Source organism: Balaenoptera acutorostrata, chromosome 9 (genome assembly GCF_949987535.1).
Source record: "Balaenoptera acutorostrata chromosome 9, mBalAcu1.1, whole genome shotgun sequence".
Classification (NCBI taxonomy): Eukaryota; Metazoa; Chordata; class Mammalia; order Artiodactyla; family Balaenopteridae; genus Balaenoptera; species Balaenoptera acutorostrata.
In genome coordinates this window covers 12508158-12533273 of record NC_080072.1, presented here as the reverse complement: position 1 = coordinate 12533273, position 25116 = coordinate 12508158, and the positions used below count along the sequence as shown (strand labels likewise).

The following is a 25116-nucleotide window of genomic DNA, read 5'->3' as shown; positions in this document are numbered from 1 at the left end:
TCAATCTTTTCCCGGGCTACCGCCCCCTTCCTTCAGGAGCCTCTTACCATTGGATTGCCTCGGGCCCTGCCTACCCTCTTCCGGTAGCTACTTCCGGCGCCTTCTGAGAACGTTCCGGAAGTATTACCTACCTTTATTAAATTCTCCTCCGATACCTCCGTTCGCCACAGTCGTATATTCAATCATGTGACACGTAGAAAAAGCGACAGCTAGGTTAGCCAATAAAGTATCAAATCCCTTTCTCAGTTTTTAACCTGCCGTAGAGGCCAATCAGAGATCTAATTCCGGGTCCAGAGGCGGTGCATCCGACACTGGGCCCAATGGCAGCCTCAATGGTGGGAGAGGCGGGACCAGACCTACGGACGCCGAAGAGCGGTCGGCGCCCTTAGGGCCGGAAAGATGGCGGTCCTGGCACCTTTAATTGCTCTAGTGTATTCAGTGCCGCGACTTTCACGATGGCTGGCCCGACCTTACTACCTTCTGTCAGCCCTGCTCTCTGCTGCCTTTCTACTCGTGAGGAAGCTGCCCCCTGTCTGCCACAGTCTCCCTACGCAACGCGAAGACGGTAACCCGTGTGACTTTGACTGGGTGAGCGACCCCCGCCTTAGGACCCCGCGACCTTGACTGTCCCTGCCCCTGCCCCTGTGATTGCATCCGGGAGCCCCGAGGTTTACCTTTTTGAGAACATCTGAGGTTCCGAGCCTCTAGCGGACTTAACAGACTATTAGGAGTGTAGGGCTTGGATCGTCATCGAGCCTAAACCTCTTGTTTGGGATGGGAAAACATCCGGTTAGCCTGCACAACAGCCTAAGTCTTCTGCCTTTTGAGTCCAAGCTCCTTTCCATCTCAAAATTCATACTCGGCAACAGACCTACCCAAACTAGGCAAGTGCATTGTTTTCCAGTGCTGCTCATTATGTAAAGCCTTTTGAGGAACCAGTGAGTTAAACAAGGCAAGTAGTATTCTCGTTTTATTGATGAAGAAGTTGATCTAGGTGTGGTTAGGCGACTTGTCCAAGGTCACACAACTAGTGAGTGACTAGGACTTGAAACCACTCTTCGGCCATGGTACCAGCACGCTCTGTCAGCCATTGCTTAATTCAGTTAACAATTACTGAGTGAGGACTGTTAATGCTAGGCATTGTGCTGCATCCTGGGGATGTAAAAATGAATAAAATTGTTAGGGCTATTGAAATGGAATTGTAAAAAATACATTGCAAAGAAATCTATCTCAAGCCTCTTGCAGTATTCCCTGAGCTGGAGTGGAGGGGCCACTCAGAAAAATAAGTTGAACCTCTCTGACCTCTGCTGTATAGCCGCATCTGTGTTCTGAGAAAGGAGGATCACCTGAGTTTTTGTCCTTTTTTCAAGGCCCCAAAATGAGTCTTGACCTTTAACAGAACCCACTTCCTTACTTTTATTCTCCATCCCTTGTTTACTTTTTCATACTTCCTCTGTCCTTTCCCATTGTTACTAGTTAGCTCAAATGTAGCCATGCTACTTCAAAAGATCCTATTTTTATCTATACCACTTTAACCAAAATGAGATTCAAACATATAAGTGGATAGTAATAAAGATTTTAATAAAAGGAGGGACCTTTTATACAATTAATTTCTCTGTATACTCTTGTCTTAATTATGTGCAAAATACTGTGAGGTTTTATATTTTCATATTACTCTGTTATGTTTTTTCTTTTTAAACTATGTAGGGTTTATAGCCAGTGTTTGTTTTCCTGGAAAATCTGTGTTTTGCTGATTTACCTTGGTGATTTGGAAGTTAGAATATAAGGTAAATAATGTTAGCAATAACAGGTAAACGTCAAAATTTCAGTGGCTTAACAGAATAAAAGTTTATTTCTATTTTATTAAATAAAAAGAAAGAATCAAGTATTTTGCTTTTCCTTTACATACTGTCAGAGTAACCAAATAATTGATATAGAAAAATTTGAGCTTACAGAAGGAGTGATAGCATTTAAAAGTCATGTAGCATTCTCTAATGAAATAATAAATCTAGACAATGATCATCTAAAGCCATCAGATGAAAGGTTGCTATGTCCTCTGAAGTGATTCAGTAGGGAGTACCTAGTACCTCCTATGGTGTATTTTTGGCAAAAGATTTGGATTTCATTGTATTCACATCTCTAGATTTCATTACCATTTTACAAGAAATATGGGAAATAGAGGATCATCATCATCAGAACACATACCACGAGTATGCAAGCAGCCAAATCCAAGAAAGTCAGAAGGTTGACAGTGCAAATGACTCAAGGTCTTCAACAGATAAATAGCCTGGGGTAAAAAGGAAGAGCAGGTATCCTTTAGAAATTAAAGAAGACCAAAGAAACACATTGGCCAAATGCAATTTGCGGTTCTTGCTTGCTTGTTCCTGACTTGAACAAACAACTGTACAAAGTTGTACAAAATCTAATACTTTGTTCTTTGAATTTGAATAAGGGCCAGGTATTAGATAACAATAAGTAATTATTGTTAATTTTGTTAGGTATGATAATGGTATTTTGGTTTGTTTTAAAAAAGAAGTTCTTGGGACTCACCTGGTGGCGCAGTGGTTAAGAATCCACGAGCCAATGCAGGGGACACGGGTTCAATCCCTGGTCCGGGAAGATCCCACATGCCGCGGAGCAGCTAAGCCCTTGCACCACAACTACTGAGCCCACACGCCACAACCGCTGAAGCCCACATGCCACAACTACTGAAGCCCGCGCGCCTAGAGCCTGTGCTCCACAACAAGAGAAGCCACCGCAATGAGAAGCCCACGCACCGCAACGAAGAGTGGCCCCCACTTGCTGCAACTAGAGGAAGCGTGTGCGCAGCAACGAAGACCCAATGCAGCCAAAAATAAATAAATGAATAAAAATTAAAAAAAAAAAAAGTTCTTATCCGTAAGCAGTACATACTGAAGTATTTACAGGTGAAATGATATAGTTGGAATTTGTTTTAAGTTTCTCCAGCAAAAGAAATGGGTAGCATAGATGAAATTGAACCATATTGGCAAAATATTACTATTGAAGCTGAGTAATAGGGGTTTATTAAGGTATTGTAGGGGTCAGAAAAGAATTTTCCCTTTACCCTTCTGAGGTCTTGCCTGAGACCCCTCTAATAAAAGACAGATTAAAGACAATTAAAATACAAACAGAAGTTTATTAGCATGTATAACTTGTATACACGGGAGATACCCAGGGAAAAATCAGTAACTCAAAGAGGTGGCTTCCAGCTTATATGGCATCTTCAACAAAGAACACTAAGTTTGTGGAGAAATGACGGGATGAAGGAAGGAGTTTTAGGCTTGCAAGAGCAGAAAACTGTGGAAAGGTAAACTAATGGTAGATAAAGGCTAGTTTGTTATGTAGATTCCCCTGGTGCTGTCTCCAGGCTGATAGGGTCTAAAGTTATCTCCCCTGATTAGTTTTGTTCTTGGTAGAGGTTGGAGGGACACCTTTGAGAATTTATGTCCTACCTTTTGACAAATAGGTAGAGGGCACTGAGCCTTTCTTTATTCTACTTCTTCTGAATTGCCTTTAGACTCAAAATAATCCTTATGTCAAAGTGGCATATTTTGGGGTAGCATATTTTGCTACCCTCAGTATCCTCTCTGCTTTTGTGTATGTTTGAAAATGTCCTTAATAAAAAGTTTGAAAACAATGAATAAACAAGTGAACAACCAAGGGGCCTCAGGTTTATATAGTTATTCTGGAACCCTGTCTCATGCTGTCTTCAACTGATGGCCTTAAGCTCATCCCAGCATCATCAAGCCAGCAGATGAAGAAAGAAAGGTGGACTGCAAGGGCATACGTACCCTTTCTTAACCACCTGGGCACAGAAGTAGCACATCACTTCCATTCACATTCCATTTAGAAGTACCAGTCACACAGTTCTCCCTAGATGCAAGGAGAGAGTCTACCTGCAGTATGCCCAGGAGAAAAAGGAAATAAGGTTTGGAGTATACATGGCCAGGCTTTACCACAGACCCATTCTCTGTCTTTAGAGTATATTCCTTTTAGTCCTATCTCTGGTCTCCTGATTGGCCATACTTCCCTTTTTAAATTCATCTTTCCATAATTATAAGTGCCAATTCTAATCCAGCTTCATTCTTGAAAACTCTTCCCAATTTCTACTCGGATGTAATATTTAGTAAGGTCTGTCACATTCCCTACCCCCCACTTCACATGTCCATTTCTAAATCCAGTCAGTTGCTTTTTGTTGGAGATTGAGGCTAAAAACCTAAGTCCCTGATTGCTAGCTGTAAATCGCAGTTAATTGGTTCTGTCTGAAGTAAAGATTTGGATCCCTGTATTATAAACAGAAAGGTATGGAAAGCCTCAGACCCTCCCCCTATACTTTCTCTCACAAAGTCCTTGTTATTCATTGCAGCCTTTACTCTTTGAAATTATGTCATGTTTAGTGTCTGTCTCACTCATTCACACGGAGCTTACCTTCTAGAAGGTGAGAAAGAACAGTAAGCCAAGGGTACTGAAAAGGATCTTTGAGAGCTTTGAAAGGCCTCCTTCAGCTCTCAAATTATATTAAAGGTGCATGGATTATCACTATGAATATTAGGTGGAGAGGAATGATTTAACTTACATGAAAACAAACAAATGGAATAACCATATGTTGTATTAATGGAATATTACTGAGAAAGTTTACCTGGAAAAGTTTTATTTTACCAGGGTCACATTGAGTTGATTGTAATATCTACAGTTTTATGCTATATACTTCACATAACTCTTTCATACTCATTTAATCCTCACAACACCATTTTGAAATATTCGGTCAAAGAAACCAAAGCGCAGAGGTTAAGTGCTTTGCTGAAGGGCACCAGCCAGTTTGTGGCAGGGATAGAGCTGGAACCTAGACCTTCTGACTGGTGTTTTCCCCACTACACCTTAGCTGACTCCAGTTATTTCTCTGTTGTTACCATTCCCAGTTTGGATCTCTGTTGGTTTTTATTACATACTTGGCTCCCGTGCTCACCCAAATCATTTCTGTTCATGGCATTCCTGTCAATCTGATTCTGTTCCAGAGAGAAGTAGAGATCCTGATGTTCCTTAGTGCCATTGTAATGATGAAGAACCGCAGATCCAGTAAGTGTAGCCTGCTTCTCTGTCTCTCAAGATTAGGACTAGTGACCTCTGAGGTGCTTTCATCCATGTTATGAGAGGGGCGTTATTTGGTGAACTTGTCCCTCATTCCGTGCCAAGGCTGAATTTGATCTTGGACTTTTATCCTCTTCCCCCTCTCCCATTTCAAAGTACTCCAGGAAGAGGGGCAAATAATAGGTCATAGAAGCATACAGCCCAGCCTGACCTGTGACATCTCTGTGTTTCAGTCACCGTGGAGCAACATATAGGCAACATCTTCATGTTTAGTAAAGTGGCCAATGCAATTCTTTTCTTCCGCCTGGATATTCGCATGGGCCTGCTTTATCTCACACTCTGCATAGGTAAGGAGACTGCAAGACTTGGTTGTGGGAACCAAATTCCATCCCCAAACCAGGTTCTCCATACCCTTCTGCCATATCTCATACCTAATTAATTATGTGTGAGCCTCAGATGATGAGAATCTACAGAGATTTTAAGAGGAAGGGAATGTGTCTATGTATGTCCACAAAATGCACTCTTTGGTGCTTGAAATCTTTGAGTTGCTTTGAAAGTAAATCCCCTGCCCAAGGCCTTATATGTTTCCTGTGACAACTTTTTTCTGTGTTTAGTGTTCCTGATGACATGCAAACCCCCATTGTATATGGGCCCTGAGTACATCAAGTACTTCAATGATAAAACCATTGATGTGAGTACTCTTTCTCCCTCTGTTTCTTGGGGCCCTTGTGGGTGATTTTGTAGTTGTGCTCTCTCCTCACTAGGAGGAACAGCAGTGCTTCAGAATGCAAGTCAAGGGCACTCGTTCACTGTGGGATCTAGAGGAGAGGTGTAGGGAAGCCAGGATGAGGAATTAGGTGCTAAGGTCTGAATCTTTCCAGGAGCCTGTGTAAGCCGGTTCACTGTTTGTTCTGTGTGTGACAGGAAGAGCTGGAGCAGGACAAGAGGGTCACTTGGATCGTGGAGTTCTTTGCCAATTGGTCTAATGACTGCCAGTCATTTGCTCCTATCTACGCTGATCTCTCCCTCAAGTGAGTAGGACAAAGGGAGGGATGACAGAAATTATACCTTCCCTCTCATTGTTTTTGGCCTTGATTTTTGCATATTGCAACCAAAGGCACTCCCACCCCCACCCCCAGATATCTGTACTTCTACTTCATTGATTCATTCTATCTTCTTTCACCATGTTAAATAATATATTCTTCTCAGGTACAACTGTACAGGGCTAAATTTTGGGAAGGTGGACGTTGGACGCTACACTGATGTTAGTACACGGTATGTAAGGGCCTGGGCAGGGGATCATTCAGAGTGATATATACACAGATGCATTTACAGAGTACCTTCTGGGCCCTGTAGGTACAAAGTGAGCATGTCACCCCTCACCAAGCAGCTCCCTACCCTGATCCTATTCCAAGGTGGAAAGGAGGTCATGCGGCGGCCACAGATCGACAAAAAAGGACGAGCTGTCTCTTGGACTTTCTCTGAGGTATATGAAAGAGTGGGCAAGTTTTGGAGGAGGGTGTGGAACAGTAGGTAGGTTTTAGAGCCCAACCTGGGTTTAATTTCCTAGTTCTGCTACTTGCCCATAAGCTTTGAGAGTGTGGACTAGTTATTAGACCTCACTCATGAATTCACTTAGCAGATTTATACTGTTTCTACCATGTGCCAGACATGCTAGTACTGGGCAACAATTATTAGTTAAGATTTAGTCTCAATGGCTCTTGTACCTATAGTCTTTTTCCTTGGCAGTACATTGGAGACGGTGGCACTTGGCTCACAGGTTTTGTTTTGCAGGTTACATTAAATAATGTAACCATAATTCTTGGCACAGCAACCGGCACATAATACGTAAGTATTAGTTGACTTTTCCAGGTACCCAAAAAAGGACAGCTGGGTTAGAGTAGATTCCTGTCCTTTGCTTCCTCCTTTCCTAGACTGTGTCTAAATACAATTGACCCTTGAACAAATGGGTTAGAACTGTGGGGGTCCGCTTATGTGGACATTTTTCAATAGTAACTACAGCACTACACGATCCACGAGGTTGGTTGAATCCGCCGCACGTGTGGAACCACGGATTCAGAGGAACTGTGGATACGGAAGGCTGACTATAAGTTATAGGTGGATATTTGACTGCAAGAAGGGTTGGCGCCCCTAACCCCACACCTTTGTTTAAGAGTCAACTGTACTTAACTTCCCAGACATAACACCCCCTTCCAACCTGAACCCTGATGTGTGCACCTCTTTTGCGCAGGAGAACGTGATCCGAGAATTCAACTTGAATGAGCTATATCAACGGGCCAAGAAGCTATCAAAGGCTGGAGATAATATGCCCGAGGAGCACCCTGTGGCCCCAGTGCCCACTGCAGTGCCAGATGAGGAGAGCAAGAAGGACAAATAGGATCCCTGCCTTCAGTACTTCCTCTCCTGTCAATCCCAGGCACCTCTGAGGCCCTACCCTTTCTGTAGCCACAAGCGTTGCCTGAGGCCTTGGCCGTTTTTTTTATGTTTTCCCTGTGTGGCTCTGCCTAGGAGGGGCAGGAGATTGCTTCTGATTTTTAAGAGGCATCCAGGGAAATGACAGGTATCCTCCAGGAAGGCCTCTACTGCTGTGGTCTGCTATTTCACTGGAAGGAGGGAAAGATCTTATATGGTGGAGGGGGAAATGCTTTCCTTCCAACCTTCGGCCAGTGTGTCGACTGCTGTGTGCTGCCCACACATCTCCATCACACTCTGGTTTCATTATTCCTCATAATGGATCTACACAGCCTGCTTAGATTAGATTAAACCCTAACATAACAGGCCAAGATGCAGAGTTAGTGCTAAGATTTTTCCCTCAAGACGCTTGCTGCTTTAAGCCATTTTGGCTTGGTCTGTGGCCTATATTTAAAAAGTATAAGCCTGTCACTGGTCCCAAGGAGAAATCTTTAACCACAGAGTTTTCTCATTGAAGATAGTATTGAATAATCTCCCTATTTTATGGAGATTGGGAGGAAGGGGAATAGAAGTTTGAGACTGCCTTTGTGTGGTGGGCCCTGGAGGAGAAAGCCCCTGGGCAGGGTCTCACCCTCCTACATCCTCCCCACACCCAGTTGATGGTTTTCCATAATAAAGAGACTGGGATTTACTTTTGATTGCCCCTTTGTGTGTTATTCACGTATTAGAAAAGCGAGGCAACTGCAGAGGAATTGTTCATCTTAATTGCAAAGGGCATACTGATCAGTTTCACCAAATGCTGTACATCGGTCCCCACGATTGCGGAGAGCTGGAGAGGGTTTAGATTCCCTAACCCTAGAGTTAATTTGTCTTGGTTTGGGATTGGTCCGCGGGTCCCCGGAAGGCGGTTTTGGGTAGGGATCGTGATGCACACCATTTAGCTGGTCTCGCGGTTACAGAAAAGCCTGTGTGAAGCCGGGCTCGTTGTCAGAGCTGCCCGCCCCCCCAAGCACTGGTGGTTCGGTCTGGAGCCTACCTCCCCCGTCTCTGCGTGCAGAGTGGCTCTGCCCGAAGGCCCCGCCCCCAGGCCACGTGTGCGCCCAGCGCCACGCTTTCTGCAGTTTAAGAGAGGTTTTGTTTGGAGAGCTGAGTGGGTTGCGGTTTGGATCTCGGAGCTTGGCTGGCCTCCTCGGTGGCCGCATCTCCACCCTATTCCCGCCCCAGGTCGGCTGGGTTCCCGGCCGGGCTCCAGGCGCCATGGCTTCCCGCGGGAGGAAGCGGAAGGCCGAGGCGGCGCTGGCCGCAGCGGCCGAGAAGCGGGAGAAGCCGGCTAGCAGCCAGAAGGGAGTGGAGGAGGCGAGCGTCGTTATCGAGCATTGGTGAGGGGGTCTGGGGAGTAATGGGGGGCGGGCAAGGGCGCCGCAGACCAAGGGTCCCAGTCTCTGACCTCCCCCATCTCTCCTTAGCATGAGCTGACGCGTCTACGGGCGCAACGCCGCGGCCCTGAGCCAGGCGCTGCGCCTGGAGGCCCCGGAGCTTCCAGTGAAGGTGAACCCTACCAAGCCCCGGAGGGGCAGCTTCGAGGTGACACTGCTGCGACCCGACGGCAGCAGTGAGTGAGGGCCCGGGGCGGGGCGTTGGGGGGCATGGATCCGAGGCGAGGAAGCGCGGGTCTCAAACCGCCGCCACCTGATGATTTCGTGGACTTTTCCCAGGTGCGGAGCTCTGGACTGGGATTAAGAAGGGGCCCCCACGCAAACTCAAGTTCCCTGAACCTCAAGAGGTGGTGAACGAGCTGAAGAAGTACCTTTCGTAGGGAGGTTTGGGCAGAAGTCCTCAGGCTGAGGTTTGAAATGGGAAATGGGGGCGAGTGGACTGATCTTGGTGTGGCTTTTGGCGAAGCAGCCCTTACCGTTAAACCCCTTATTTCACACAGGACCTACATTTTCATAACTCTTTTCTGCTCTCAGGATTTCCTCTAGTGGGAATACCTCTTCCCCTTACTGGTGGGAAAAACTGAAGTCCGCAAAAAATGATTTCTATCCAGTGTGCCCTTTGCTAACTCCGTGTTTCATTTCGTTGTCTTTGAGCTAAGTCGTGGAATACAGATGGTAATGTAAATGATTATAAAAATGCAAATTGTGTCCTTAGAGGATGCAGTTAATTGTTGCCCTTGGGGTGTAGACCAGTTTTATATATTTGTTTAAAAAAACCTCATTTTCCTGTAAATCCCACCGGTTCCCTTATTTATTGGTAAGTTATGATTCTCCCCTTTCCTGATCAAATCTTTGTGTAACTTCAGGTATGCCTACTCCTGTCCTCTTGTGTTTTTTGTTACTGGTATGTTGTTTCTGTTACCACCCCGTGTAATAACCCTGCACTGTAGTACTCACTCCTGGTCACAGGATTTGACCTTGTCTTTATCCCTAGTGCTTCATAGAGTGCTTTGGCATGTTGTCAGGCACTTGATACGTTGCGTGAGATGTGGGGGGAGGATGCAGTCCTTGAGCTCTCCTGGGTTTGTGGGTTCAAGGGAGGAGGGCTGGCTATATGATTGCCTGGAGCCCTTCTCTAACTTTTTTCCCACTCTCATTTTCACAGCCTCTGTCCCTGGTGATGTTGGAGCATTTATGACGGGACATGGCCAAACTTCAGTCATGTGCCTGAAGCTGTGGTTTCTTCTCCTCCAGAAACGGTGGTTCAGTTGTGAGGCAATCCTCTAGTAAGGCACTGAAAAGTTCTTGGATTGGTTTAATAAAAATTAAAGTATTTGAGTTTGATATAAACTACGAGTGATGAAGTAAAACTTAATCTTAAGGTAAGGGATGCCCTAAACCAGCCTTATGGGATTGGTCCCCCTTGTGTTTTTCATAGCCTAAGGTCACCAATTAACCTGGAACTCCTATGGTCCCTGTTAGAGCATGTGAAATACTTGTAAAAACTATGGGGAAAAACAAAATAATTTCTTTTTAAAAAAGCAACTGTATCTTTTTCAACTCAATTCTCCGAAGTGATGATGGAAGTACATCTTCCTGGCCCCTGTGGAGGTTCTGGCTAGACTAACCATACTGGCAGTGACTAAGCCACGCACATTAGGTACTAGACAATACCCTGTCACTCCCACCCACTTAGTGTTCCATCCCAGCATTGCTTCACACCTCCTCCTGGAACATTTTCTCTCCCACAGAACCCCCACCACAGAGGCTGGTCTTTCTCAGCTCTTCCTCAATCAGTTATTAGATGCCTCTTGACCTGGGAGACCTGGCTTTGGCTGTTACCTACGACCCACTAGAGTTGTGACACACAGTTTATTGTTTCACTTGTCACTAACTGCAAAATAGATTATAAAGAGGTAAGGTGGTTCAGGTTCATAATTTTCTACTCATGGAACGATTTTTGCCTGCCTCCAAAAGCCTGGGGAGGGAAGGAGAGCTGGGGGTATATCTGCCTCTTGTGCTAAGAGGACAGGGCATGTGCTAGCCCGCCCGTGTACCTTCTGTTAGCCAACATTTCCCACCCGCCCACTCCCTCTAACCTGCCCTCCCCACTCCACTACGTTAGTATGTCCACCTCTGTTTCTGACTCTGAGGAAGGGTCGGGCCACACGGAGGGAATACTCATGGGCACAATACCCTCTGACATCGAGTCCACCACATCAATCTCTTCCTCTTCAGGGCTAGCAGGAAGTGGATCCAACAACTCAAAGTTGCCAAATCCCTCCTTGCTTGCTTCTGGAGCAGGGTATAATACTTCATCCGTAGTTAGGGACACTTCCAGCCCAGTCTCCACCCAGCTTGAACAGGGAGGTGAGAGGTCCCCATAGGACCTTTGGGGAGGGTTAAGGGAGTTGAGGTGGAGAAGTTTGTCTCTCTGACCATCCAGTGGCTGGGAGCTGGGAATTTCCAGGTCTGCAGTCCAGGAGCCTCCCACTGAAAGCACCTCCCCTTCACTCACCTCAGAGGGCATGACAAGGGGGCTGAGGGGTTCAATTGGCTCTCTGTTCTCAGAGGGCATGACAAAGGGGCTAAAAGGCTCAATTGGCCCTTTGTTCTCACCAGCAGGTTCCTTTTCCAATCCTGTGATTTCCCTGGGCCAGAGCTCCACATCTGGCAAACACCATTCTTCCCCTTCAATCCAGTTCTTTCCTGTTTCTGTCAGGTGATAACTAGGGGTCCTGCAGCCCTCAGCCCGGGGACTCTGCAGAGACCCTATGGGTGGCTCCATGTCTGAGCCACAGAGCACGAAGTCCAGGATTTCCTCCAGCTCACTGGCGGCAGCAGCACTCGTGATTCGGTACTCCTCAGCCTCACACGGCTGCCCGAGCAGGGCTGTGTCAAATGCGTAGGGCTCTCTGCAGTCAATATCCAATCCTGGTGCCTCCCCTATCAGCTCTGGACTGGACCCGAACTCGGACTTCACCACTGGGTTGTATGGGGAGTGGCCAGCAGAGAGAATGCCTTGTAGCCTAGAGCACGTGGGGAAGTCCTCACACAGGTCTGTGCTAGCAGATGACACTTCCTGCTCGTTACCTGAGGACGGCTGAGTCCCTGGAGGCTCTTCCGAGTCTTCAGGTTCTGGGATCTGAGGGCTGTCTTGAGAGCTTTTGAGGGGAGGCTCTTGAACTACCTCCCAGCAGGTCCCGTTGACAATCTTGCGAAGTTTCACTCTGCCAACCTGCCCCTCCTCTGCAGAGTCGGGGTTAGACGCCCTGACTTCAGGGCTCCGCTTCTTGTTCCCACCCGACTTAACAAGACCAGATTGGCTCGGGGTACTCTGTAGAGGACTAGTTCGCCCTGTTTTCTGCTCGTCTTCTGGTGCTTCTTTATTTATACTCTTCTGCCGCCAAAGACGCCGGCCAGGGGCTGGGGGTACTGAGCTGGGTCCACTTAAAAGGCTGGCAGGCTCGGATGTACAGACATCAGGAGACAGCTTTGCGCGGCTCAGCCTGATCTTTCTGGGCAATAGTCGCTCGTCCACAGAGGGGTACAAGCTGGGTGGGGAAAGTGCTGTAGGACCAAGGGCAGGGTAACTTTTGTTCTCTTTAGGTCCCTGACTGTGGCTTGACGGTGAAGAGCTTTTCTCCTGTGGAGTTGGGCAGGCTCTGGCCTTCCTCTTGAGCAGAAGAGTGCCAGACAAGTTCTCTGCGTTCTGTCGGCTGTTCTTCTCCTGGGCCCCCTCCTCCTTCCCCGAGGACTTCGGTCTCACTCCCCCAAGAGGACAGGGAGTCTGGGTAACAGGCAGTGGAGTTCGAGGGCGGCGGATGGATGCCACCACCCTGGCAGAGATGGCAGCAGCACTTGGAGGTTGTAAGCACTCCCTGTTCAGTCTTCGACCCTGAGGGGTCTTCACCAACTTCCCACCCTCTAGCTGAAGGGATTCCAGCTCAGATACACGGAGCTGACGGGCAGCAGAAAGCACATCCTGGGCTTCTTCTCGAGATACTTCCATCTCTGAGGTATATAGGAAGTCCACCAGCTTCCTAAGTGTCCTGATCTTCAGGCCCCCCAGCTCGAGCACCACCTTCCGACCCTGAGCTGGCCTCTCCCGCTCCAGGCGCTCTGTGAAGAAGGGGCTGCAGGCCGAAAGGATGCAGCAATGGGCTGGGACTGCCTCGCCTGGAGGGAAACCCAAACACTTTGTTATCTGTCTCATGCCGACTGGCATGTTCATGGGTTAAGCACAGACATGACTACCTAAATGTGCTGCCTCTTCTCTCAATTTCCCTCCACAGAAGTTCAAGTAGAAGGATAAATTTATTTCTTCTGCCTGCCTGGAACATTCTGCCATTACCTAGCTAACTCAGTTTTTATCTATTAGGCTTTCAGAAAGCCTTCCCCCACCCTACCCCCTGTCTGGGTTAGGTGCTCTGTAGCTATCATAGCATTCAGCCATCTGTGCTGTAACTGTTCATCTCCTTCACTAAACTGTAAGCTCTGTGAGGACAGAGACCGTGTCTGTCTTGCTCACTGAAGTATAGCCAGTGTTTCACACAAAGTAGAGGATCAAATACTTGCTGAGTAAATGTTTTTGACTCACACAAGAGTTTAAAATTTTGTATGGAAGCTGCTTGTGGTCTAACAGAAAGATCATGAGCTCTGGATATGGATAATCAGGGCTCAGTTCTCTCCTGAGCTCTCTCCACTGCCTGGTATCCACTGTCCTGAACAACCTTCTCATTTTATGGGCACTTCACGGGCAATTTCCGTCTCTCCAATGGCTTCAGTTAGCAAAGGCTTGCTGAGGCTTCCCAGATTCTACATCTGCCCAGGTATCTTTTCTGAGATATTAAGCATGCCGTAGCCTGCATGACTACATGGAGGTCCCACAAGTACCTCCAACGCAACCTTTCTAGAAAGTGAACTCACCATTCCCCACACTCCAAAACGTCCCAGTTTTTACTTCAAAATAAGATAGCACATTCATCCAATTGCCCAGGCCTGAAAACCAGAAGTCATATTTGATTCTTTTCTCTTACCCACTGCATCTAGTCAAACATTAAGTTTTTTAAAAAAGCTAATACTTTTTGAGTCCTTATTATGTGCCAGGCATCTAAGGATTTTAGCAGCATTAATTCATTTAATCTTCGCTACAACCTTGTGGGGTAGCTGTCATTACAGATGAGTAAACTGTGGCATAGTGAAGTAACATGCCCACAATTACAGTTAAGGAGCAGGGACAAGATTTGAACCCAGGGCTACAGTCTATGCTCTTAACTGCAGCAAGTTTTGTAAATTCTCTTGAATAGCTCATAAACTATATATTTCTTTCTATCCTCAGTGCCTTAGTTCAGGCCACCATTCCTTCTCTCCTGGATTCCAAAATAGCCTCCTAACTGGGCTCAGTAACAATCTAATAATTCTCATTGCAGCCCAAGTGCTGTTTCTAAAGCAGTTAGGACCTTCTTGAAACCTTTAAATACATTTCCCAGCGTTCTTAGGATAAGACCAACTTCCTTGGTGTAACACTTCAGACCTGCTGACCTCTCTAGCCACACCTCTGATCAATACACCTATAGTCTGTGCTCTAGCCATAATGAACCACTCGCAAATCCCTGGTCACGTGTACATCTCTGTACATGCTGTTTTCTCTGCCTGGGAAAATCTTACCCCATTTCCTCCTACTTCTATTTGTCCTTCACAACTCACCTATGGGGTTATTTATTTATTTTTAACAGTTGATTTTTTTTTTTAATTTATTTTTTGGCTGCATTGGGTCTTCGTTGCTGCGCGGGGGCTTTTCTCTAGTTGTGGCGAGCGGGGGCTACTCTTCATTGCGGTGCGCGGGCTTCCCATTGCGGTGGCTTCTCTTGTTGCGGAGTGCGGGCTCTAGGCGCGCCTGCTTCAGTAGTTGTGGCGTGCGGGCTCTAGAGCACAGGCTCAGTAGTTGTCGCGCACGGGCTTAGTTGCTCCACGGCATGTGGGATCTTCCCAGACCAGGGCTCGAACCCGTGTCCCCTGCATTGGCAGGTGGATTCTTAACCACTGCGCCACCGGGGAAGTCCCCTATGGAGTTATTTCCTCCAAGAAATTCTCCCTAACACCCATCCCCCAACCTACTCAAGTCTGTGAAGGATGCTCCTCTTTTGTGCTCCTGTATCAGCTTATACTTACCCCAATGTTATTTATTATACTGCCCAGTTACCTGGATGCACTGGTTATTGGAACGTCTCCCCTTTACACGGTTTCCTTACGAGGATGGACTTATCTTCATATATACTACATGCCATGCTAGTAAAGTATACTAGCATACACCAGGCAGTTGATACTTTTTATGTTTATTTTGAATTAAGGAATGCATCCCAACTCTGCACTTCCTAAGAGAACCAAGAGACAAGTCACTTAACTCTCTAGGCCTCAATTCACTCATCTGTAGAGCTGGAACCATGTAACGTTCCGCATCTCACAAGGCTGTTATAAGAATCAAATGAGACACTAAACTGTGCTATATGTACTCTGCAAACTGTAGAGTGTTACACAGTGTTGGCTGTCATAATCCCTTTTGATAAATGAAGAAAGTGAACTGGAAAGAGGTGAAGTTACTTGCTCATTTGTTACTGTTAGTAACAAAACTAGGACTTAAACTCGGACTCCTAGTCTTAGGCCTTTTACACTATACCAGGCTCTACCCCAAGCTGATTTAACATTTCAAGTGTAAAGGGAAGGGATGGAAATAAGCTATATGTTTTTAGGTTTAACAACAAAACAATAAAAGCCATCAATTTGAAGACAAGAAAAAAGGAAAATATGTAATAGTATCATCTAATAGTTACATTGTGCCTAGTACATTAAAAGTACTGTTCTAAGTGCTTTACGTATGTTAACTCAATGTTCACAACCATCCCACTACGGTGTATCCATGTTTTACCGAATTTCTATGCTTACAAAACTTTGTAATTAGTTTCATTTTTTAAGCGAAGGAGCATAATCTCACTTTCACTCTTGAAAAATGTACCTGTCCTAGAAAGAGCCAAGCTCTTTATCAAATAGCTTACAGTACTCAAAGGCGATAATTACACACTTTCATGGTTTTTTCCTGCACTGCTTGGCCCTGAAGTCATTTTATCTTAGTCTATGGTGAGTTTTCAATTGAGTCCCTACTGGTCTCTTACCTTCTGCCTGCAGAAGGACATCACAGAACACACCACTCTGTTGCTGGTGATGAAGCTGCAGAAAAGCTAGCCGGAGGAACCGGGGATTCCTGTATAGGATTTTGGGACTGGCAGAAGAGCACATGTTGGTCTCTTAACAAACCTAGGTTTTCATGGATCAGATTCCTGTGGGTGAAATAATACCTTTCAGAAGCACGATTATACCTAATTTTTTTTTTTTTGTCTTTGAAATGACAGGGAAATTTTGAAAGTGGGAGACAAAAGCATGAGTTGAGGAACCATAAGCCCAGGAACTGTGCCAAGGGTATCTTAAGAAAGAATATCCTAGTGGTTACAGGTGGGAGCTCAGAAAGCCTAGATTTGAATCTCAGCTCTGTTATTTATTAGCTTAGATGTATAATTTCAGGCAAATGACCTAACTTCTCTGAGTCTTACTTTTCTCATCTAGGAAATGGGAATTATAACAGTACTGTACGTACCTCGTAAGGCTGTTTTAGAGATTTAATGAGTCAATTTTACCAAATTGCTTAGTACTGTGAGTGTCCGGCACGAAACTAGCACTCCAAAAATGGAGTTGTTCTTATCCTTAAACCTTCCTCATTCACATTTGCCAGAAACCCAACTCCTATACTGCTCACTACTCATATTCTTCCTGAGCACCGTTTCATGGGTATACTTCCCCAATTTAACACATTTTAACAAAACACCACGGAGTATTAAATGACCTCTAGGAAGTCGTACACACCTTCTTTTCCCTGAGCTCACTCTATCACACTAACCAGCAGAGGGTGCACAGTAAAGAAAAGAAGCTGCTGGACTTGGTGGGAAGGTCTCTCACAGCAGTAAGAATATTGCCACCGTGGGTTCAGATGTTCTTGACCGAAGTGAGCCTGATTCCACCTGGAAATTGGCAAAGAATCTGGCCTTTCGGTTTGTCAATCTGGTCAGTTCTCTGGCTAACAATAAAGCAAGGATAATTACGCGTTCTACCCCTCCCAACACAAGCTAGGTATTCTGACTTCAGGCTCACTTCGTTTCCAGCTTTTTTGCACTGAGATCCCCACACTCACTGCACAGCCGGTGCTCCTTCTCTGGCACGCAGTTTTCTGTCAGGTGGCACTGAAGCTCCGAACAGTTCACGTCAAACTATCAGGAAAGAAAAGAGTGGAAAGGAAAATTAAGAAACTGTAGGCTCAATTCCATCCCAGCCAGAGAGATGGGGATGGAGGATGGCAGCTGTTGCAAGGGCCCAGAGGTAGGCCCTGGGGAAGCTTCCCAATCCACCAGCCCTGGGCCTTGTCCCCAGACCCAACCTGGAAGAGCTCTGCGGCAGGAGGTGCTCCTGCTGTCCGCTCCGTGCTTGGGTCCTCGGTCCAGCCTGCCTTGCTTCCTCCCAAGGTCCAGGCTGGCGCGGGACGGGGCTGGGGGTGGGGGTGGGGTTTAGCAAAGCTGCACAATGTCCTGAGGGTTCTCCCCGTCCAGAACCAAGGGAATCGGGGTTGGCGGGGGAAAGCAGGGCTTCAGGGAAGGCCCTGCAAAGCTGGGCGCCTCGGCCCAACTCCTTTGAAGACAGAGCTCTCGGCGCAAAGGTTTCTGGGAATGGAGCGTGGGGATCGCGGAGGCCCTAATTCAAGGCTCACCCAACACCGTCACCTCCGGCCGCACGGGCTTTGCAGCCACTCCCTGGTGCCCTCGTCCTGCCGCAGGCCCGGGGATCCTTATGCACTGGGAAGTGGTGACAGCGAGGGCCTGAGGCCACGCGGCCGGTGCCACACACCTCGCGCCACGTTTCCACTCACCGCACGTCGCGGCCCCGACGTCCTTCCTCCTCCCCCAGCTCGCGGGCTTACGTCTGCCCGAATACGTTATCCCCATTGGCAGAGGCTCCTCAAAGAGCCAATCACAGGACGAGGAGCGCTTTGGGCGGGAGGCTAAGTCTCCAGGGACTTGGAGGCTGCGGGAAGGCGGCAGGGCTGCGAGAGGAAGGGGGAAGGGCCCCCTCGGAAGGAATTCTTCTGGAAGCCGGCCTCGTCCTCTGTACCCGATGAAAACGCACGGAAAAGAGGCTCAGGACTCCCAACGGGGCAGGCTCCAAGGTGGTAGAAGGGCACCTGCGGCTTCCCTTTGAGGAGGCTGCGAATGGCCTCGGCCCCACTAAGAGCACCCCAGGCGTAATGGAGGAGAAGGCCTCTGGATGGCTCCAGTCGCACCTTGTCCCCCATGTCTCTCACTAGATGTCTTCTAAGGCCAGGAATGTTCTGGAACAAGGTCCTCGGGCTAGTTTCTGAATTCAAGTTTTTCACAGATTCCACTCCAGCCCCACATCTCGGAGACCTCGTGATCCAGGGGGTGGCAGAACTTTCCGTCTGGAGGGGGGGTCACCGGTGTTGATTTCCTTCGCACACTTCCCGACTGGAAACAGCTGTTCTCAGGGATGATACCAAAAATTAAAAGATCTCGAGAAGAGAGAATGCCAAGCCACTTTAGAAATCTGGACAGCTTCTCTCTGCCCTGTGCGCGTTAGGACGCGGGTCCCGGCTTCGGGTCGCTGCCAGGTGATGTCCAGCGCTGGACGGCGCCGGCTGAATCCAACACCACTGGGGACAAAGTGTGGTGAATTCGCCCAGAGCAGCCCCCGCGGAGGCCAACTGGAGGCAGGAAGGACGATGTCTAAGAGAAGGGGAACCTGCCCACGGACAAAACGTAGAGGGGTGAGTAGTACAGGGCGCTCAAGTGTATCTTTACTGATATTTTGCACCTTTTCAAAAAGGATTTGAGGTGGTTGATTGAAATATGGGGGGTGGGGGTGGATTTCCAAGTCAGGTAATATTTTCCCTAGTTTGAGGCTCCTGCTTTTAAGACGAAGAAAGAAACAAGGAACAGAAGACATTTTTGGTTGCCGTCATATTTTGAAGAGGTAGCAATTCGTGAAAGGACATAAAACTTAGCAGAAGGACAGGTTTTAGATGTTGTCAGCACACACACACACACACACACACACACACAAGAAAGCGAGCAAGCAAGGAAAAAAAGGCAGGACAATACTTGTTCACGCCTCTGTTACTGTGGAATCAAGACTAAATTATGCAGGTGCAATACCACTATAGGTGATTCTTCGGGGTTGTAAAGAAAATATAAGTATTACATCCTCTCATGAATATATTGTTATCAGTATTAGATTAATTTTCAAGAGGTAGCGAGGACTCACTTCTTGGTTTTATGTTTGGTTTTGTTGTTTTTTTTTAATCCAATTTCAGTTATATCTTGTGTTAGTAGATTTTCTAAAGGGAATGATAAATGGCCATCCTACGCAGGGCTTCAAAAATGACAAACTTTGGATGGTAATGTGTTGTCATCAGAGGGTAGAAAGGAGTAAAAATGTTTTGTTTTCCTTTGTATGGATAGCCAGTTTTTTTTTTGGAGTTGGATTTTTAAAAATTTCTTCTCTTTGGCATTTATAGTTTTAGTCTGTTTTAGAAGTAGAGCCATCACAGCACAGTGCTCTGCCCTACATAATAATTTTAACACTTCTTTTTTAAGTATAATTTTATTTCACGGCTCTTCCCTAATTTTTCACCATTTTAAGGTATCTTTTCTTTGTGTGTACGTGGTGATGGTTGTTGGTGGAGCAGTTAAACTTTGAGAGTTGCAAGAGTGAGCACTGACTGTAGTCTTCCATGCATAAAAAACAAAACAAAACTAAACTAAAAAGCAAAAAAGGAAAGAAAAAAAAGCCCCAAACAAAAACAACCCTGTATCTCTGAACACATCCTCAATCCATTGACTTCTCTCCATTTTTACTGCTACCACTGTAGTCAACTCCATATCACTGCAACTTGACCTTCAAACTAATTTCCTTGCTTTCGCTCCTGCCCCTACTTTTTAAAATTATTATTATATTTTAAAATTTTCATTTATTTTTGGCTGTGTCGGGTCTTCGTTGCTGCGCACGGGCTTCTCATTGCGGTGGCTCCTCTTGTTGCGGAGCACTGGCTCTTGGTGCGTGGGCTTCAGTAGTTGTGGCTCATGGGCTCTAGAGCGCAGGCTCGGTAGGTGTGGCCCACGGGCTTAGTTGCTCCACGGCATGTGAGATCTTCCCGGACCAGGGCTTGAACCCGTGTCCCCTGCATTGGCAGGCGGACTCTTAACCACTGTACCACCAGCGAAGTCCTCTTGCCCCTACTTTAATCCATTTGGCACATAAGCAGCCAGATCTTTTCAAAATGTGGACTGGATTATGTCACTCTGCTGTTTAAAATCCCCACAGGCTTTCTTCCACCTAAGAATAAAATCAGAACTCCTTTCTCTAACCTATAGAACCCTTCACATTCTGATTCCCACCTATCCCTCCCTTCTCATTTCCAACATGCTCTGCTGGATCCAGTATGTTTCAGCCCCACACTTTAGGGCTTTGGCGTTAGTAGTTGCCATTGCTTATATTTTCTCATGGTTGGCTGCTTCTTACCACTCAGATTTCAACTTAAATGTCACCTGTCCAGAGAGACTGTCCCTGACATCCAGTCTAGAACAAGCCCCAAGTCATTCTCATAAGTCTGTTTTGATGTCTGCATAATGTTCCATCTGACATCTTATCTGTTAATCTTTTGCAACCGCACCCCGCCCCCCCCAACCCCAACTAGAATGTAAACTTGAGAGCAGGAAACTTGTCTATTTCATTATCCTTGACGTGTGGAAGAGTGGGATGGTGCTCAAAATAACCCAGAAGGAACTAGTCTTTTTTCTGTTCACTGAGTATAAACAGTTTTTCCCTCAGTGAGTATTAATCCTTGTGATTCTTTATTTGGAGATGGCTGTTTGAGATAAATTTAAAATTTAACAACTTTTTCACCACTGAGTTAACTTTTTTGACTTGTATATAATTTTATTTTGAATGTTATCTACAAATTCATTAATGTTAAATGGCTTGTCCAGGATTATATAACTAGTAAGCCAACAGACTTCATTCATTTATTCATCTGTTGCTAAATATGAGATACAAGGCTGAGCTCTGGGGATACACCATAAACTAGAAAGACATTTTTTATGCCTTCATGGAGCTTATCTTCTGGTGGGGGAGACAGGAAAACACACACACACACATACATACACACGAAAAAAGGAAGGCAAAATACTTACTTACAAGTTAGTGGTGGTGTGAAGGACACAAGACTAGTCCATCTCTAGAAAATCATAGCATATTCTAGATAATGGCTCTGACCTAGGAACCAGTGAATCAACAAACATGTGTTGATTGTTTTCCTTTTTTTTTAAAATTTTTTTTTTAAATTGTGTTTTTGTTTATTTATAGTTTAAGTTACCAATTTTTAAAAATTTATTCTGCTTGATTTTATTTACTTATTTTTAAATTAATTAATTATTTTTGGCTGTGTTGGGTCTTTGTTTCTGTGCGAGGGCTTTTCTCTAGTTGCAGCGAGCGGGGGCCACTCTTCATCGCGGTGCGCGGGCCTCTCACTATCGCGGCCTCTCTTGTTGCGGAGCACAGGCTCCAGACGCGCACGCTCAGTAGTTGTGGCTCACGGGCCCAGTTGCTCCGCGGCATGTGGGATCTTCCCAGACCAGGGCTCAAACCCATGTCTTCTGCATTGGCAGGCGGATTCTTAACCACTGCGCCACCAGGGAAGCCCCGATTGTTTTCCTTTGACAATCATCTTTGGCTTTTTTTTTTTTTTTCATCTTTGGCTTTTAAACTTGCTATATAAGACTAGGAATAGATGGAAAGTAGAGGTAGAAGATGTGATAAGGTAACAGGAAAAGATTCTTAGATAATGAGACTTAAAGGCTGTTTGTTTCTCTGTCAAATGTATTCATTTCCTATTCTATTATAGTTTGTTTAAACCCTGTCAGACAAGTGCTGTGATGTCTGTTACCTCTTCCAGCACTTCTGAGAGAAGTCCTTTTTGGCCACATTAGACCAAATATGAGGGTATATGAGACCATAGACCAAATACGAGGGGGTGGGTAACGATCAGATAAACCTGATTAGAAGGACACTTTCATCCTGAGGAGGAGCGGAATTCCAGTTTAGAAAGATAAGGAAAGGTCAGATTATGCTTAATAAGTGTTACTTTAATGTATTGGATGAGTAAATATGGCATCTTGAAAACGGACGAGGACAGACAGTGTAAGGTAATGGAAAGAGCATGGGCCTTGGAGTCAGACTGATGAGGGGCTTACTCCTTAGCCAGATGAGCTCAGGTTAGTTTCTTAACCTTGCTGAGCCTTGATTTTCTCGTCTCTAAACGGTGGTAATACTATCTCCATGGTGGTGTCTTAGAAGTTAGGGACAGTGAGTGAGTGCAAAGTGCCCTCACGTGATAGATGCTTCATTTATTGGTTGCTATTATTGGGCAATGGTGAATCACTGAAAGTTTTTCGGTAGGGTAGATATTGGTAATAATAACTCGTTCTTATTGAGTTTGTACTATATGCCATTTTAAGAACCTTATGTGTATTTTAATTCTCACAACAGTCCTGTGAAAGAGATATAGCTATTATCTCCATTTTATAGTTAAGAAACTGAGTCACAGAGAGATTATATAACTTTTACAAGGTCACAAAGTATGTAGAACATTTACTTGATTGAGTATACTTACAGCAGAGAAAGGTTTGAAGCCAGTCAGTCTGACTGCAGAACCTATGCTCTTAACTATTTTAGATTATGAAAACTTCATGAAGATTCATTTGGTAGCAGTTTACAGGATAGATTTTTCAGTAAGAAAGAAAATTTTCAATTTATCAGTATGATTTTCACATAGCTAATCCCCGAATGACCATAAAATACTAGTCTTTGTCAAGCATGTAAAAAAAAAATTTCAATCTCTGTCCTTCATGGACTAATAGTCTAAGAACATATTAAAGATAACTTTTAATTCAGAAAAAGAATACTTGCTATAATCCTTTATTCAGGTCAAGCATAAACAGAATGTATGAACTAGACAGTCTTAAGCTCAAAGTTAACAAATAAATTGAATTTTCTAGGTATGAGATTTTCTTTTCCTTACACATGCTCTCGTCTCCTCCAAATATATTATTTATTGGATATCATTTACTCTCCCCCTCAAACCCACATTATTTTGATTTGGGGACAAATGGGAAGACAGTGATTTTCCTCAACAGCCTAGTGGATTCAGCTTCCTTCTAGTTGAAAGTATAGACACTGAAAATTGTTAACAAGTCCAAGCATTAGGTTTTCTAATTAACTCTAATGCATTTAAACCAAAACAATAAAATTGAGAGTTTACCTCAGATATCCCCTACCGTCCCAATCAACACATTGTAGTCCTGTTTCTAGCATTTCACGCTCCTTCCCTTCCTGTCTTCCTTTGGGGAAATGCTTTGGGGTAGAAAGCAACAAACCAAATAGCAGCAGGCAAATAAAATCAGCTCTTTTTTGCTTCCCCACCCGGAAAGGAAGGAGGGAGCGAGAACCGAGGTTCTTAGGCATGCCATTCTAAAAACCCCTTATTCCTTCAGCCCCCTTCCCCGACCCCTCCCAGCTCTGCAGTAATTCCTCAGAGATTATATAGGTCTCCACTTTAAATATAAATATATATATATAACTTCCCCCTGTCTCTTTTTCTCCTCCTCTTGCTCTCCCACCCTTTTTTTTTTTTAATTTCCTATAATAAAGTTTCCTATTGGATAAAATCAGCTCCCTGATTTATGCCCGGCTCCTATTGGAAGTTCTCAGGGGCTGACATCACTTAGGAAAGCGAGGGGGTAGGGCTGCCAGATCAGTTTGTCACCACCCAGGCTCCCTAGCCTTTGGCTGGGTGCAACTTCCATTTTAGGTGTTGGATCTGAGAGAAAAAAAAAGAGGGAGAGAGAGAAAGAAGAGCAGGAAAGATCCTGAAAGGAGGAAGAGGTGGCGAAAAATCAACTACCTTGCTGGATTTGTCTTTCTCAGAACATTGACGAAGCCTTGGTTTTCTTTCTTAAAGGACTGGTTTTTAGAAGTCCACATTTGAGGTGTGTGCCTTTTTAAAAAATATGTGTATAGACGGGTAAAGGAGGATAAGCCAAGTTGAATTTTTGTCTTACGGTAACCGAGGGAATTTAAAAACGAGAGAGTCTGTTATGCTGACGGGTAACTTTTAAGCAGTTAATTTTTCTTTCTACTTATTTCGGGGAATTTTGGTATTTTATCATATTTAAAGCAAAGTAAAATGTTCAAGACCCAGAAACAAACTTCTGGTCTCTCTAATATAGGGAGATGAATAGATTCAGGAGGGTGAGAGCAATTCCATAAATGTACATTTTGGTGTGTTCTTTGATTTTATGTATTTTTTTCTAGGTTAGGCTAACAAACTTCTGTTTTCAGAGCCCAAACCAAAAGTTGGTTTTTTTGGCATGTTGCGTGTGGGTTGGGAAAGGAATTTGTCCGGGTCGGAAGCTAGTTATACAGATGGTTCTTCATATGTTTCAAAACTTTTCTTTCTCCTTTTTATCATTAGATTTGTGGAAGTGGAAAGTTGCAGGGAGCTTTGCAGCTTAAATGGTGATATTTTTTCCCATAGAGAGTTTGAACGGCCCAGATCGGTTTCAGCCCTGCTGTTGCTGGGTGGATCCTTCTTTTACTTTTCCAGGTGTGGTGGGTAGGAGCCTCATTCTCCTTCTAGACTTAGCCTCCCTGCTTTGCCTTATAAAAGAAAATAAATGGATCCATGGTAACTGAATTGCCATCCCCTTCCTTCTAAAACTACCTTTGCTAGCAAAGATTTGTGGAGGTATTGTATGTTCAGCCTGCATATACGATAACGTTTGGTTTATGTGCTTAAAGGAATAAGGAAATTCTAATCATGCTTTTTAGTTCACCTGAGTAAAGTGGCACATGTGAAAATATTTTCAGCTTTGTGCTCTCTGAAAGGGCCTTGGATTAAAATAAGGTTAGGCTAAGGGTAAAACACTTACACAAACTTTAGTGTTTAGGATGCATTTGAGAAAGC

At 45.2% G+C, this 25116-nt stretch overlaps 4 protein-coding genes across 11 annotated transcripts in view; 3 read left to right on the top strand and 1 right to left on the bottom strand.

Moving 5' to 3' along the window:
* Nucleotides 1–345: 345 nt before the first annotated feature.
* On the top strand, nt 346–8238 carry TMX2 (thioredoxin related transmembrane protein 2). 2 transcript variants are annotated; one of them, XM_007196467.2, is made up of 8 exons: nt 346–588; nt 5037–5097; nt 5343–5456; nt 5724–5800; nt 6034–6140; nt 6319–6384; nt 6466–6595; nt 7361–8238. In XM_007196467.2, exons 1-8 carry the CDS (start codon nt 400–402, stop codon nt 7505–7507), a joined length of 891 nt encoding a protein of 296 aa, XP_007196529.1. In that variant the 5' UTR covers nt 346–399; the 3' UTR covers nt 7508–8238. The 2 variants fall into 2 exon arrangements, with proteins under 2 accessions (XP_007196529.1, XP_007196530.1); XM_007196468.3 differs by lacking the exon at nt 5343–5456.
* Nucleotides 8239–8616: 378 nt separating this feature from the next.
* Nucleotides 8617–10328, top strand: SELENOH (selenoprotein H). The gene is made up of 4 exons (XM_007196469.3): nt 8617–8921; nt 9009–9154; nt 9258–9388; nt 10144–10328. Exons 1-3 carry the CDS (start codon nt 8800–8802, stop codon nt 9356–9358), a joined length of 369 nt encoding a protein of 122 aa, XP_007196531.2. The 5' UTR covers nt 8617–8799; the 3' UTR covers nt 9359–9388; nt 10144–10328.
* A 766-nt stretch (nt 10329–11094) lies between these two features.
* Nucleotides 11095–23472, bottom strand: BTBD18 (BTB domain containing 18). Its single transcript, XM_007196532.2, has 4 exons — nt 23413–23472; nt 17221–17296; nt 16151–16315; nt 11095–13157 (listed from the first exon to the last, which is right to left on the bottom strand). Exons 3-4 carry the CDS (start codon nt 16272–16274, stop codon nt 11095–11097), a joined length of 2187 nt encoding a protein of 728 aa, XP_007196594.1. The 5' UTR covers nt 16275–16315; nt 17221–17296; nt 23413–23472.
* A 441-nt stretch (nt 23473–23913) lies between these two features.
* The window catches only part of CTNND1 (catenin delta 1), a 48169-nt gene continuing 46966 nt past the window's right edge, over nt 23914–25116 (top strand). For all 7 annotated transcript variants that reach the window (XM_007196473.2, XM_057553529.1, XM_057553528.1 and 4 more), the window contains exon 1: nt 23914–24139. The gene's annotated coding sequence lies outside the window, so the exon portion shown is untranslated. The remainder of the gene's footprint in view (nt 24140–25116) is intronic.